This window comes from Ochotona curzoniae, unplaced genomic scaffold, assembly GCF_017591425.1.
Source record: "Ochotona curzoniae isolate NIBS_2020 unplaced genomic scaffold, NIBS_Ocur_1.0 contig_3622, whole genome shotgun sequence".
NCBI classification, from domain to species: Eukaryota; Metazoa; Chordata; class Mammalia; order Lagomorpha; family Ochotonidae; genus Ochotona; species Ochotona curzoniae.
Window position 1 is genome coordinate 12,744,698 of NW_024465926.1, and position 15,896 is coordinate 12,760,593.

General features: G+C 46.6%; 1 protein-coding gene across 2 annotated transcripts in view; it reads right to left on the bottom strand.

The window, feature by feature from the left end:
• SNTB2 (syntrophin beta 2) overlaps positions 1-11,867 on the bottom strand; it is a 70,934-nt gene extending 59,067 nt beyond the window's left edge. The window contains exon 1 of one of the 2 annotated variants that reach the window (XM_040982467.1): positions 11,256-11,867. In XM_040982467.1, coding sequence (XP_040838401.1) covers positions 11,256-11,835 — 580 coding nt within the window. In that variant the 5' untranslated portion in view covers positions 11,836-11,867. The remainder of the gene's footprint in view (positions 1-11,255) is intronic. The other variant, XM_040982466.1, reaches the window with a different exon arrangement.
• Between the last annotated feature and the right edge of the window lie 4,029 nt (positions 11,868-15,896).

Here is a 15,896-nt window from a genome sequence, read left to right on the forward strand (position 1 = left end):
TCCCATAAACCAGTTAGTATCCCAGTTGCTCCACTTTCAATCAGATCCCTGACAATGGCCTGAGAAAAGCAGCACAAGATGGTCCAAATGCTTTTTGGGCCTCTGCCACCCACACAAGACACCTGGATGAGGCTCCAGGCCTCAGTGTGGCCTAGTGCTGGCTGTTGTAGCCATTTGGGGAGTAAGCCAGCAAATGGACAATCTCTCTCTGTGTCACTCTTTGAAGATAATAAAAAAAACTAAGATTAAAAAAAAAAAAGATTTAAAAGGCAAAGTAACACAGGAAAAGCAAAGATCTTCCATTACTTCCACTACTACCACAGCCAGGTGTGGACCAAGTCAGTCAGGAATCCAGAACTCAATCCAGGTCTCCCACAAAGATGACAAGTGCCCAGGCAGGAATCTTAATCAGAAGTATAATATCCAGGACTGAGAGGAGCATTCCTGTGGGAGATCACCCCTGGATCTCTGCCTGCTTGGCGCACCATGTCCCCAGGGTGGGACCCCTAGCAATGGTCTTGGCACACCCAGACTTCAACCTGACCTGACCACTGGTCATGCGGGCAAGAGCAGTGAGCTGCGCCCAGTTTCTCTTCTCTGTCCTTGGACAAGCTGTGCTGGGACTTCCTTGATCCACACCTTCAGCATACCTGCCAGCTGTTCGTGGTAAATGTGAGCTGTAGCATGATTGGAGGGTCCAGAGAGAAAGAGATGCCTTCTAGCCAATTGCAGTGGCATTTGTGGGTGGGAGGCTTGTCAGGAGACACCTTCTGCTTTCCTCTTTTCTTAGTCTAAGTTTGCTCTTGCTTTACGATAAGTGGATATACTTGACCAAACTGTCTCTAGTGAGACAGTCTGCTGAGGAACACCGCTCGCCTCATCCCCTCGGTGGTTGCAGGGGCCTGCTGGTCAGGAACCCCCAAGGTACTCTGATAAGAGATGCCAGCACAAGCAGCAGCTCAATCTACTGTGCCACCACACCAGCTCCCCATTTTTTCCCTTTCCAATGGTGACCCAGTTTTCTACTCCAATGCCTCCATGGACTGAATACCTGAAATACAAATTCAATGCAGTAGTTTCTCCATCGTATCAAACCTGAGTGCTACAGCAGGAGGAAGGAGGCAGTCTGGGTAGGAAAAGGTCCCAAGAGATTTTGCCATGTCTTCCGGCAAGCATCACCTGCTTTCAAGTTCTTCCTGAAATGAATCTTTCTCTCCATCCTGTTCCGCCAGCACCCGCTCCAAGGGTTATCACCTCTGGCTTGGATTTTCCTTCACTGTAACAGCTGTAGCCCCCTCAGCATTCGTCTTTCCTCTTAGCACTGAGTGCAGTGCATCCACTGCTGCCAGCCCCAAATTCTGTTCCCATCAAGTCACTTCCTGGCTCAGAAACAGACAGCATCAGCTCCCCACCCCTTCTATCTCTGCAACCTCTCCCTTGGCCTTTTGTCCTGGCTATGTAAATGTGTCCCAATTCTTTCCCATTGAAAACAAAACAAAATTAAGGCATCCACAAAAGGGAAACCTTTCTTGGACATTTCCTTCAACCGCAGCTCCCACCTCTCTCGTGTTTATTTTGTGAGGAGCCTGTGCTGAAGCTGAAGAAGCCTCTTAGGTTAGGCGGGTACCATTGGGCTTGTTCTCTACTAAATCCAAGGCACTTCTTCCTAATGTTCCATTTCTCTTGGCTTTGCTGATCCTTCCTTCCTTCTCAAACTACTCTCTGATCACCACTACACTGCTTTCCTCTAGATGCAGCTCCTGCTTCTGGACTACTCCTTTCCAGATCGCTGTCCCTACACTCTGGCTTTAAAGGCAGCAGGAAGGGGAGGGGATGTTGTGTGGGAGGAAAGGACAGCCTGCCCTTGGCTACCTCCTCTATCCTGACATCTTGCAGGTCTTCACTTCGGTTCTCACACATTTCTCTCAACCACAAACCTACGCATCTATTCAAGATGTCACAAAAGTGACTCAAATTCAATATGCCCCAAACTGAACTTTTCACCTTCACTTAGAAAATGGGTTCTAGGGAGGAAATTGGGGAGGGGATAAGGGAAATCTCATGATCTATAGAACTGTATCATGAAATTATAATAAAAAGAAGTAAAATTAAAAAAAATTTTAAAATGGGTTCTATTCTGTCATTTTGGTCTCATAGCTATCCAGTTCCCCAACCCAGAAATCTAGGACTTATTCTTCTAATTTTTCTTCCAAGACTCCAAAAATGTAGCCTTGTATTTAATCCCATCATTTTCCAGCTTCCTACCACCCTATCCCGTCTCCCTAGTCTCAGGATGCTGACCGAAGTCCCCACACTCAACCTGCAGCTCTCTACTTTGTAACACCTCTCTCCTCCCTCCATCCTGTAACCTTTCAGCAGCAACAGGAGTCTCAAACTCTTTGGCTGCACGCATTCATCATAAAAGCACAAGCTTTGATCAATGAATATTCACGAATACACACACTGTTAAGACAAATACAAGATATAGGAATCAAGACAGAATGCAGACCTGGCATGGTAACCTAGCAGCAAAAGTCCTCACCTTGAACGTGCCAGGATCCTATATGGGCTCCAGTTCATGTCCCAGTGGCCCCACTTCCCATCCAGCTCCCTGCTTGTGGCCTGGGAAAGCAGTCGAGGACAGCCCAAAGCTTTGAAACCCTGTATTAGGGTGGGAGACCCGCAAGAGGCTCCTGGCTTCGTTGTGGCCCCATTAGGAGTGAACATTAGATGGAAGACCTTCCTCTCTGTCTCTTCTCCTCTCTGTATATCTGCCTTTCCAATAAAAATAACTAAATCTTAAAAAGGATGCACACCATTGTGGCCCTCTGATTAAGATGGAGAGGGTCTAGGTATGGAGGAAGATGGGTAGAATAATGTATTTATTTTTTCTTTCCTGTGTCTGTGGTGGTGGGAGGACACTCCTTCCAATCAACCTACATCAGCACTTGGGGATGGAGTATAGTCTTTTGATGATACTGCAGAGGCTCCGCTGTGGGAAAGAATGTTCCAAAGGTGTTACTTGAAGAACTCTGATAGTCCTGAGACACTGTTGGCTTGGTTGCACCAGGGCTGAGGAAAATCTTTTCAAGGTCTACTGGCTGACCAAGTCCATCTTAAACTTAGACATTTACTGCAAAGCTCAGTCAAGAGAGTTGTCCAACCTGTTATATTTCCCATCCTCTGATGAGGCAGGCACTCCATGTCCTAGATGACCTGGTTGTCATGTCTCTTGTGTGCATCTGTGCATGCTGCCCACTGCACAGGCTTTAGTAACTGAGGAGGCCGAGTCCTGATATATGCACTCCACGGTTGGACTCTAATAGTTTGTGATCTTCCCTGTGGCCAAGGTTTGAGTTCAGCAATCCAGTTGGGCAGTCCCCCAAATATCTCACCCGGGGTGATCTCAGACTTGACTCTTGTGTGTGCCAGCCAGTGAAGCATCAGGTTTGGTTGTCACCGGCACTATGGGTTGACTTCTTGATAGACATAATTACTTTGAAATGTGTCATAGAGCTCTAATAGCAGAAGAAATGTTGCTACCTTTTGGCTACTGCTCGCCTTGTCAGAATTACCTTCAATCTACGATCTCTTTATTCTTTTTTTTTTAAAGATTTATTTATTTTTATTGCAAAGTCAGATATGCAGAGTGGAGGAGAGACAGAGAGGAATATCTTCCATCCATTGATTCACTCCCCAAGAGGCTGCAATGGCTGAAGCTGAGTTGATTCGAAGTCAAGAGCCAGGAATTTCTTTCAGGTCTCCCACGTGGGTGCAGAATCCCAAGGCTTTGGTCCATCCTAGACTGCATTCCCAGGCCACAAGCAGGGAGCTGGATGGGAAGTGGGACTGCCAGGATTAGAAACAGCACCTATATGGGATCCCGGCGTGTTCAAAGCAAGGACTTTAGTCACTAGACCACTGTACTGGGCCCTCCTTGATCTTTTTGTGAAGATTAATTACACTAAAAGTAGATAATGTAACACAAATCCATTCAATCAGGCTCCAGGAAACTGCAATAACCTGCAATCTGATAACAGCAGACAAATTAACAATGTCAACTGCCTCAACTCAGGGAAGCATCCACTATTCCCTGTGACATTCTTTCTACACTTTATGTATAAAAGCCCAGCTTACAATAGAGTGACAGAACCAGTGTCATTTATGTATTTAATATTAATGAAGCTCAATTTCTCCTTGGTTAAGGTTCAAAACAAGTAAATATAAAGCGTGCTTAGTGAGACTGGTGCTTAATATACATATAAATCCCATGGTGACCTCACCTCTGCCCAGTCTAGCTGGGTCTCTTAGCACTTCTGGTACCTTATCAGCTTCACTTCCCTCAACACATCAGCAACTTACCACCCTCTTACCTCCCACACACTATCTCCTTTGCGCCTCTCCTCAGCTTCCAGGACAAGTTTTCTCACCTTTATTACAGCTCTTATCAGAACCCACTGTTAACTGTTTCCTCACTCACCTAAGGGGCAGGGATTGCTCCTGGTCCTGACTTCCCCAGCATCCACTCCAACCCTTGTTGGCAGTTAAGTATGTAATAAACACTGACTTGTTGTGGGTTAAGGAGTTGATTAGGACTCTTTAGCCTGGGCAGGAACAGGAACTGGGCTTGTGGCTAAAAACACCTAGACTAATTGGATTCATCTGTATCCAACATCCTGCTGAATGAGGATGTGGGGGGAAGAGTATATAAGGAGAGGTGAAGGGGCAATGGAGACTTCCCAAACATCACTGGTTTCCTGTTAGTGCTTCATCCCCAGACCCTCTCCCTGTCCATGTTACTGGCTCTGCTGGTCAGAGCACTGACTGACTGCAGGCATTCAAGCTCTTGCAAAATTGGACCCAATGTACCTATCCAAATTCACTCTCTTCCCTTAAATCCCTAGCAATCAGGCTCATTCTCATTACCTACCACTTGTCATGCTGGCTTTGTTTGTACTCAACTTGGTCCGACTTTTGTCTAAAGAGAAGCTGCCTGACCTCCAGGCCTTACATCAGATTCTTTCTCAATGAAGTCACACTCAACTCTTCTACCCCACAGTGGAACATTCCCTTCAGAGAACTCGTGAAGAGTAGCACATGTTTTACAGTTATTCTTTATGTACCACAATTTCACTCTTGAGTTCTTCAATGCCAAAGCCTATCTTCCAACTTGTTTTACTCAGTGATCTCCCAGAGCACACTGAAACATGACAGTATATAGAAGACGCTCAAAGATCTAACTGATGGCTGTGGAGGCATGGAACAGGAGAAAGCACTGTATGGGGCTTTAGTACACGTTCCATCACTTTTTTTCAATTTTATTTATTTATTTTATTGGAAATTCATAATTGCAGACAGAAGGAAAGAGATAAAGATCCTCCATCTGCTGGTTCACTCCCCAAGTGGCTGCAATGGCCAGAGCTGAGCTGATCCAAACAGGAGCCTAGAGCTTCTTCTGGTTTTCCCATGTGGGAGAAGGGTCCCAAGGCTTTGAGCCATCCCCGACTGCTTTCCCAGGCCTCAAGCAGAAAACTGGATGGGAAATGGAGCAGCTAGGACATGAACCGGCACACACATGGAATCCCAGAACATGCAAGGTAAGGATTTTAGTCACTAGGCTACCATGCCAGGCCATCAGAATTTTTTTAAAGATTTATTTTATTTGGCTCCATTGGTTTGCTCCCTGAATGGTTGCAACAGCCACTTTTCAGCTGTTCTGAAGCCAGCAGGCAGGAGCCTCCTCTGTGTCTCCTACAATCTCCCCTTCCCTTTTAGCTCCCTGCCTGGGAAAGCAGTCGAGGATGGCCCCAAAACCTTGGGATCCTGCACCTGTGTGGAAGACCAGAAGAAGCTCCTGGCTCCAGGTTTTTGGATCAGCTCAGCTCTGGTCATTGCAGTCACTTGGAGCGTGAACCATTGGATGGAAGATCTTCCTCTCTGTCTCTCCTCTTCTCTATATATCTGACTTTCCAAGGAAAATAAAACCGAATTAAAAAAAAATTCTGAGCTCTTCAATAACTCACTTAACTTGAGGGAACTAAGCTTAATTTTTTTTTTTAAAGATATGTTTTTACTTGAAAGGTAGAGTTACAGAGGATAGACAAAGATCTTCCATCCATTGGTTCACTCCCAAAATGGCAACAACAGCTGTAGCTGAGCTGATCTGAAACTAGCATCCAGGAGCCTCTTCAGGATCTCCCACATGAGTGCAGGGGCCCAGCAGAGCAATCCTTTGCTGCTTTCCCAGGTTATAAGGCGGGAGCTGAATCAAAGTGGGGAAGTTAGGACATGAACTGGTGCACATATAAGATGCCCGTGCCATAGGCAGAGGCTTAGCTTCCTATGCCATGGCACTGACTTCAGTTTAAATAACTTTAAACAATGATAAACAATTTTTACTAAAAGACAAATACAAAAATCAATGAGAAAATACTGATAAAAATGCATATACGGATAATAATGTATGAGAAGTTTCAAAAAGGCCAGATGAAAGAAACTGGACTGTTGTTAACAGAAAGAAATAATAACTGTTTGAGAAGATGGACATGCCTATCCTGATATAATTATTATACAATCTATACATATACCAAAATATTACATACCCTATAATATGTACAGTCTTTGCTTTGTGAATAAGACAAATCTGATATCGGTACAGTGACTGGACGGGCTAATCCTCCATCTCCAAGTGTCATCATCTCATATGGATGCTTGTTTGTCCCAGCTGCTCCACTTGCCATCCAGCTCTCTACTTGTGGCCTGGGAAGACAGTGAAGGATGGCCCAAAGCTTTGGGCCCCTACACCCTTGTGGGAGAGACAGAAGAAGCTCCTGGCTCCTGATTTCAGATTGGCTCAGTTCTGGCTGTTGTGGCCATCTCAGGAATGAGCCAGCAGATAGAAGATCACACTGTCTCTTTCTCTGTGTAAATCAACCCTTCCAATAAAACAGATAAATTAAAAAAAAAAAAAAAAAAGACAAATCCAAGCAAGCAAAGCTGTTTGCTATTCAGTTAGGTTAGTGGGTGAACCTAGCCAGAAACAATCCTTTAAGAGCCAGCCTCAAAGAGCAGAAAATAGTTCCACAGCCACAGGCTGCACCTCATCTCATAAACAAGACACATCCCTGATCACAAAGTAACCTTTGTTTGGGAAAGACTACCCAGCAGGGAATATACATCAGCTGAAGTGCTGCAGAGTGTTTATGGTCTCTTAAGGTATTCTTACAATGTTCACATCCTGTGTTGGAATCAATCAACTTCTCAATATTTTGGAAATAATTTGGAGGGCATATTGCAACACCAAGGCAACTGTAAGAATCTGGTTACAAAGGCAGCTTCTCATGTAAGTGAGTTTAGTCATTCAAGTGAAACATAAAGAGGCTAATTAAAAGGAAACACAAAGGGCTCGGCACCCTAGCCTAGTGGCTAAAGTCCTCTCCTTGAACGCGCTTGGCTTCAGATGGGCTCAGCTCTGACCAACGCAGCGGCCATTTGGGGAGTGAGAATCAATGGATGGAAGATCTTCCTCTCCGACTTTTCCAATACAAATAAATAAATATTTATAACAACAAAAACAACAAAGAAACACAAAACACCAGCAGTCAAGGATTCAGTTGCTCTCTTAGAGATAGATTTCAAGGCAACAAATATGTTAATGTCTTCCCTAGGAAACTAGTCCAATATACAATGAAGAAAAGGTAGCTGTGGGAATCCAAACCAGCTTCCTTAACTCAGCAGTCTAATATTACCAGTTGTTTTTGTTTAAAATCTCCTGACATAAAAAATTACATTATATGAACACTCAGAATCTCAAACCATTCCAAATGCAAATACTCCACTGACAACTGTTTCAAAAGTATGGATCTTTGCTCAGATCTCAAGCTGAATACTCCATACCATCTTCCCAAAGCTCCTCTAGAAAATTTTTCAATGAGTTGTCTAATTCATGTTTCTTTCATTGGTATCAAGGCCTTAAGACACAAAACCTAGAAACCTCCTAGATACACTACTTACATTACGAAGGACACAGAAATCCAATCTACAATATCTGTCAGGTGAGCAGTTACCCCTTTATGCTTACTATCTGTGTTAATGCAAAAGCTCTCTATCCTGCATGACTTACCATCAATGCTCAGTCAGCAGCCTAGACCACTGACACTTATTCAATGGCAAATGTTAAGGACCTGAGTAGTAAATGTGAAAAGGGAATCTCACCCTCAGAGAGAAGAAAATTGAATAAAAATGCTAGCACATGTGAGACAGTAGATAAAAACAGAGAAACAAAATTAAACTCGTTTTTAACCTATTCACCGAAAATAATTCATGTATTTCTTCTCAGGTAAAATGGAGGTCTGGATTTTATTTCTAATAATTTGCTATCCTAGCTTTGTGAGAAGGTCCTTTTGTTCATTCATGGTGTACTTTAAGGACCCAGTGCGGCTGGACTGGCTTAAATTTGGTTTCTGCTGTTGATCATTACTGTGTTCCCCAGTGCTTAAAAAAAGCATTCAACACACTCACTGTCAAGTGAGCAACAATCCCTCAAGGGAGGTATTATCACCATCCTGGTATTATGAGGAAACTAAGGTTGAGTAAGATTAAGTAATTGCCTAGGGGTTACAAACCACTAGCCAGAAACCTGCTTCTGACCACTCAGCCCTTTTGTGCCAATCGCACCCTCGCTGGTCAGAGAACTTCTCCATGCCCTTACTGTTGACAGGGCTCTCAAGACAAAGTTCAGCTTCCCCTAATGCACTTCTTCACCCTAGTCCCATTAAGAACCCACCGGCATCCCCGCCTGTTTTATGCCATTTCCTCTTTAGGCTTCTATTCTAACAGCTTCTATAGCCAGTTTGCCTGCATTGCCCCCTCCTCTTTCTGTCCATGTTAACCCTCCCCTCAACTCTCAACTTCCTTAGGACAGGAATCTGATGCTTCAAGTGTCTAGCACTTGATAAAAGTTGAATAAAGGTGTGATGAGCCAAAGAATCAACAATCCTTACCAATTCCTGAGATTAAAAGAACCCCTTGAACTCAGTCCCCTAAAAGCAAACAGACCGTATAACTGCCCTTGGCGCAGGGTGACAGGAGCGTGCCTGAAGTTCCCTGCCACACCACGGAAGAGCAACACTATTCCATGTGAAAGTTGTTTTCTCAACTTTAAGACACCTGATGAAAGCAGAGTGAAGCTTAAAAATTTTAAGGATTAAGAAAAAGTCTCTTTTTCAAAAACAGCCCATCTGGAAGGGACATCAGCTCTAAAATATAAACAATGCTCAATTCAATGATTGGCATGTGTGATTTCACATATTTTGAGTAATTCTACTTTTATAACCCCTTGGTTAAAAAAATTCATCAATCTACCATACTGATTTCCCCATACCTATAAAGACAAACTGCTAGTCTCACAAAAAATGGAAACATAGAATCTATGTATTAGGTGAAAAGGCATTTAATAAATCTATTACTTATGCTGTCATCTGCAAACACTCTTAGTAAAAGGGCAGGCAGCCTCATTTAAACTAATGCATACTGGGGAAGCATTTACTAGGTGGTTTTCATTTTCCTAGTATGAACTGAGTTCCAAATTGTATCTAAATAAAAACTCATGTTTTGGTTTTTAAAATATGGAGTAAAAGGTTGAAATGCCTAATTCCAGGGAGTACTACATAAATAGTACTAAACCCAATACTGTAGTTCTATAAATTTATAGCCAACTGCTTAGCTAGACCAATTTTAAGGTACATATTTAGGAAGGTATTTTCTTGACACATACCTAAGCCACAACGCATAATTTTACTCCTTTTATTAACACTAGTTTCCGAGCAGTGTCTAGCCCCACCTCTAAGTAGGATATAAATAAAATTTATAAATAGGGCATTAAAAAGGAGGGGAGGGTGGCAAAGGAATTTCACAACTGGTGCATGCTTTAAATCATTTCACTGCAAAACTAATACTTTTCCAAATATTTGCAAGAGGATCTACAAAAAAGTGAAAATCATTTTGTCAAGTTAAGACCTCTGGTCTCTCACTTGGACTTGGGCTGGTCCCAGCCCCATCCCAGCCTTTCCCCACTATTCCTTCTCTGCCAGGAATAACAAGAACCCCTGACTCATCTTTGCCGGTAGATGTCCATCCCCAGAGACCTGGTTCAAAATTCAGCATCCCCGTCTAATTTTATTTCCATTAAACGTCTCCTTTCTTAACTTTACATTCTTGTGGCATTCGTGGAAGTTTGCCCTGCAACATTAAAAACCTGGTTCTTTCTTCCTCCCCAAAGGTTTGACATTCTTCTATCATTTCCCCAACTAGAGACCAAAGGAGGACAACACTGTCCTTTATCCCACACAGCCAACAACACAAGGATTCAATCCGCAGTTCAACTTCTCAAGGAAGCAATCTCACCTCCAACAGAGCGACGGCAGAGAGGTTTATTTTCGCCTCATTTCCACATACTCATCCTAAAAGATCCAACTTAGAGATCACACAAACACTGAAAGGAACAAGTAATCCTGACTGTTTAAACATTCTCTTGAAGGACGCTTACACAAAGCATGAGTTTTGGACCCGCAGGCCTGAGAGGTAAGCAAGCTGGCAGTCTTGCGAGAGGGGGCAGAACTCTACTTGGCAGTCAGTGTTGAAAACACGTGAGCCTCCACGGTTCCACAAGGCTCATTAACCACACAGACTTGCTGGTTCAGCTTTCTGGCTTCCATGGAGCGCTACGATCTCCTCTGGCTATTGTTGGGAGCCAATGATGGGTTAAATTCCCGTCCATTAACCAGCGTTTTGGTGGTTTGCCCAAGCATACTGCTGGCATTGGTGGGGATGGGTTTTCGTTTATTTGTGTATGCTTGTGTTTTTGTTTTTGTTTTGGAAACTACACCCACCGGCCCGCTCCGGGGGGCCGGAGCTGAGTGCAGGAAGGGCCAGGTCGGCACTCCTGCAGGAGCAGGCATACTTCAGAATCGGAGTTCTTAGTGTCAGCTTAGCGTCGCCGCCTTTGGCTAAATCTCCGCCGCCGAGTCTGACCCGGGGGCTGCCAGCCCCACCTGGGCGGCCGCCCAACTTTTCCTGCAAGGCGCATCAGTTTTCCTATCCTCACACTCCCAGCAAACCCGGGTCTGGGCGGGGGGGACAGAAGGAAGGATTGGGTCAACCTCGCCAAGGTGGGGTGCAGAAACAAAAGTAAGCTCCGGACAGCCCGGCCCGGCCCAGGCCGCCGCCTCCCGCCCCGGACAGCCGGCCCCGCTCACCCTCCAGCAGCACCTCCTTGCCCGCGCGCTTCAGCGCCTGCACGGCCTGGTCGTGGGTGGCCTGGCGCAGGTCTGTGCCGTTCACCGACAGGATGGCGTCGCCCAGCCGCAGCGCCCGGCTCTGGTCGGCCGCCAGCCCCGGGAAGATCTTGGAGATGAGGATCGGCATCCGGTTCTCGCGGCCGCCCTTGATGCTGATGCCCAGGCCGCCAGCCTCCTGCTTCACCACCCGCACCCGGCGCACGGGCGGCGACGCGCCCGCCTCACCCCCGGGGCTCCGCGGAGGCGCCGGCGGACTCGGGGACCCCAGGCCGCGGCTCGGGCTCCCGGGCAGCGAGTCGCCGGCGCCTCCGCCGTTCGGGAGGCCGTTGAAGGCGGCTGCAGCCGGCCCCAGAGAGGGCTCCGCGTCGGCTCCCGCGGCGTCGCCCGTCAGGCTCAGGCTCTCCCCGTTCAGCTCGGCCACCACTCGGACCCAGCGCTCCCTCAGGAGTAGCTCCACCAGCCCCGCTTTAGTGGCCCGCGTCCACACCGCCATGGCCGGCCCCGCTCCCGCCGCCGCAGTCGCCGCCGCTACCCTCATTCCAGTCAGGCAGCCTCGGCGCTTCCCCCTTCCCGCCCGAGGGGGCGGGCCCGGCCCCTCCCCCGGCGGCGATGTATTATTCATGAGGGGAGACGCCCACCTTCCGGGGGCGGGGCGGGGCAGGGCAAGGCCGGCGGGGCGGCTTCCGGGAGGTGAAGAAGTTTGTCTTCTGCCTTGCAACTCCGGGGACGCGGCGGCGAGCAGTCTCACGCTCCTTCCAAGGAGTTCCCCCACGGCCTTCGAAATGCCTGCCCGCTCCCGAGTAACCCAGGGGAGCTGCCTTGGGCATTGTAAGTAAAAGCAGCTTGGAGAAGCACCTTGCAAGCCTCCCGGACTGGGAGGCGCATTCACTTTTGCACTGATTGGTTCATTCTCATATTCGCTGGAGGCGTATGCATTCAAGGGCCCTTCTTGCGGCGCTGAGGACAAGCTGAATGAAATGCACCACAGCTGAAACTTGCGGGTCTGGGGAGGAAGGAAAATACAGGGCTAACCGACTAGGTGTGATACTAAGTGGTTATGTGATGGGTAGAAAACTCCTCTGGAGCAGAACATAATGTCTGGGCTGGGGGAGGCAGACAATGGAGGGTGAGAGCTGGAGCAGATGGAACATATGCAGGGGCTAGAGGCACAAATCCAAGATGGGTTGTCACTCTGCTTTGTAATCACCTGCCTTTTTGCCTGCAGCCACACCAGGCATTCCTCAAGGTTGCCTGCAGAATGTCGCTGGTTTAGGTAGGTGTCTCTAGAGACAGATCCAGACACAGAGACACAACATAGGTCCCAAGATGTGGAGCTTGAGCCCCAGGTGAGCAGACGGTGCAGTTCCAGTCCCACCAAGCACGTTGGAACCAACTAGGTCAGGCTAAGACTGAAGGCCTTGGGAGGGGCTGCTGTTAACCAGGGGCAGCAGACTGGGAGGACAGTGCACAGATGCCACAGCCGCAGGCAAGTGAATTCACCCTCCCTCTGCCTTTTTATTCTGTTTAGGCTTTCCCATGATTGGATACCTGCCTACATTGCTAAGGGGAATCTTAATTCAGTCGATCATTCAAACATTGATCTCTTCCAGAAACATCCACGTGGAAACCTAGAGATATGTTCTACCAGCTTTTAGGCATCCTTCATTCCAACTGACCCGTAACATTAATCATCGGGATGGTTACTCAGGAAGATGACAGAATTCCAATGTGAGGAGAGCCTAAGGCCAGTGGAAGTGTCAGGATTTAAAGATGAAAAGCCTCATGTCCAATTTGGACGTTGTAATTTGGACTGTCCTGGCCCAGAGGTTACAGCATTGTGTTGGGGCAACGTCTGTATGTATGTATGTATGTCAACTTTGGACAAGGAGGGTGCAGGACCACACTGCTGATGCAGGACATTCTCAGGAAATTCATGTGACCCAAAAGCCCACTGACTTCCCTTCAGCAGCAAAACCCTTCCTCTTATGCAGGCAGCAGCAAGGGGCAAGTGCGGGAGTGTGCAGTAATTCCTGTGAACGGGGCTGTGCGCGTTGAGGCTCGTAGGCCATACCCATGCATCACTCTACGAATGCGCATGCATGTGCAGGCAGAAGCTTATCAAGAGCTTCCTGCACCAGCAGTTGAACAGCGTAAACAGAGGCTCAGAAGCACCCAAAGCCCTAATGAAGAATTAAAGATGAGAAAAAGTACATGACCAAAGAAATCGTGATGACAGAATCTTCTTTGCAATCAGTGCAGCAGGATTTTCCGACAAGTTGCACACGTCAGCAGAGACTCAGCCCTCCAGCCCTCTCCTAAATCAACAGTGGTGGAGTCGGTGGAGTCGCTGTCCCAGCAGGTCCTGATGTGCCCAAGGGCACTTGCAGTAGCAGATCCTGCTGGCTGTGCTCCAGCTGAGGAAGGAGCCCCCAGAGGCCTGAGTGATGTGAAACTTTTTGCTTGTAGGAGAGCATTTGGCAGCTGAGTTCTGAGCACTATTTTTAACACTTCTGCATATGAAATCACCAAGAGGCTGCACACTGGAGGATACTTGTATTAGCAAGAGGAAGTGCCCAGAGTTCTTACCAATATCCAGATTTTTTTGTCAATAGAGTTGACGGAAGTCTGGGATCTTCCAACCAGTAATAAATGAGGGTACCTTAGTAAGATATCAAATTATTTAACAATTTAACCCTGGGAGAAGATAACAGAGATTGGTATTTGGATTACTTGGGGAGTTTTCCTTTAAAATCTGAAATATGAAGCTACACTTATAAAGGTCTCCATTGAAATTCAAATGGACTGTTTTCTTAAAAAAAAAAGATTTTTTAATTGCAAAGGCAGATATACAGAGAAGAGGAGAGACAGAGAGGAAGGTCTTCAGGCCAATGGTTCACTCCCCAAACGGTTGCAACAGATGGAGCTGAGCCAATCCGAAGCCAGGAGCCAAGAGCTCTTCCGGGTCTCCCACACAAGTGCAGGGTCCCAATGCTCTGGGCCGTCCTCAACTGCTTTCCCAGACCACAAGCAGGGAGCTGGATGGGAAGTGGGGCCGCTGGGATTAGGACCAGCACCCATGTGAGATCCCGGCGCATTCAAGGTGAGGACTTTAGCTGCTACGCTATCGCACCAGACCCATGAACAGTTTTCAACATTCTCATTTTTTTTTTAAAAGATTTATTTTATTTTTATTGGAAAGGCGGATATACAGAGAGGAGAGATAGAGAGGAAGATCTTCTGTCCGATCATTCACTCCCAAGTGAGCACAACAGCCGATGCTATGCCAATCCAAAGCCAGGATCTAGAAACTTCTTCCAGGTATCCCACACGGGTACAGGGTCGCAAGGCTTTGGGCCGTCCTCGACTGCTTTGCCAGGCCACAAGCAGGGAGCTGGATGGGAAGTGGAGCTGCTGGGATTAGAACTAGTGCCCATATGGAATCCCAGCGTGTTCAAGGTGAGGACTTTAGCTGCTAGGCCATGGCGCTGGGCCCAACATTCTCATTACTTTAGGATCAAATTCACCCAATATCTCCCAATGACCTGGTTTTTCCTTCCAAATACTGCCTGCCCCGTGGAGCATCTTCCCACCACGATCTTATTCTAGCTTTCCCTGCACCCAATCTTTCCGTGTTTTCCCTTTGAATCACCCAAACACTTATTTTTATTACCCACCATTTGAATATATATATATTATTACCTTGCAGAAAAGGAACTCATTAGACATATGATATATTGCATTCTATTGAAGTAATCTCGCTGAAGGTCATTGGTTCCTTGCAGAGTAAAACTTGTCAACTAGGAAACCTTGAGGAATCAGTGGAAATCTACTTACAGTGGGTAATCGCTTCTCGGCCTTTTGGCTAAGATCAAGTGTACTTACAGTGGGTAATGAAATAACGTTTCACATCTGTTTCCATGGTTTTTTAAGGACAGTGAGATAGTATAGGCATAGTAGCCTAGTGGCTAAATCCTCGCCTTGCATGCACTGGGATCCAACATGGGTGCTGGTTTGTATCCCGGCTCCTCCACTTCCCATCCAGCTCCCTGCTTGTGGCCTGGGAAAGCAGTCGAGGATGGCCCAAACCTTGGGACGTGGACTCACTTGGGAGATCTGGAAGAACTCCTGGCTTCAAATTAGGTCAGTGCCAGCCACCGCAGCCACTTTGGAAGTGAACCAGTGGATGAAAGATCTGTCTGTCTCTCCTGCTCTCTGTAAATCTGACTTTCCAGTAATAATAAGTAAGTCTTTAAGAAAAAAAAAAAGTGAGCTCAAATAATTCTTTACACAGATATGGTACTTTAGTTACCTCTTAAATAATAAGGGCATGTTCGGGATAATTCTGAGTTTTCATGCCTGTCACATCTCAGGATCTGTTCTCTGTTCATGCTGTTATCTTACTATTTCTCAGAACAGGCAGGGGTTGTTGCTGCTTTAAAATAAGGGAGGTAGATGAGCTCTCTATTCTGTTCTCCTCCTGAAATCTGAACAACCAGGTTATGATCTATGCTTTCCCAGTGGTGTTTTCCCGTTCTCCCTCACAATAGAAACATCACAGAACATCACTTAGAGTGTAAGGTTCAAAACCTACATTGCCCA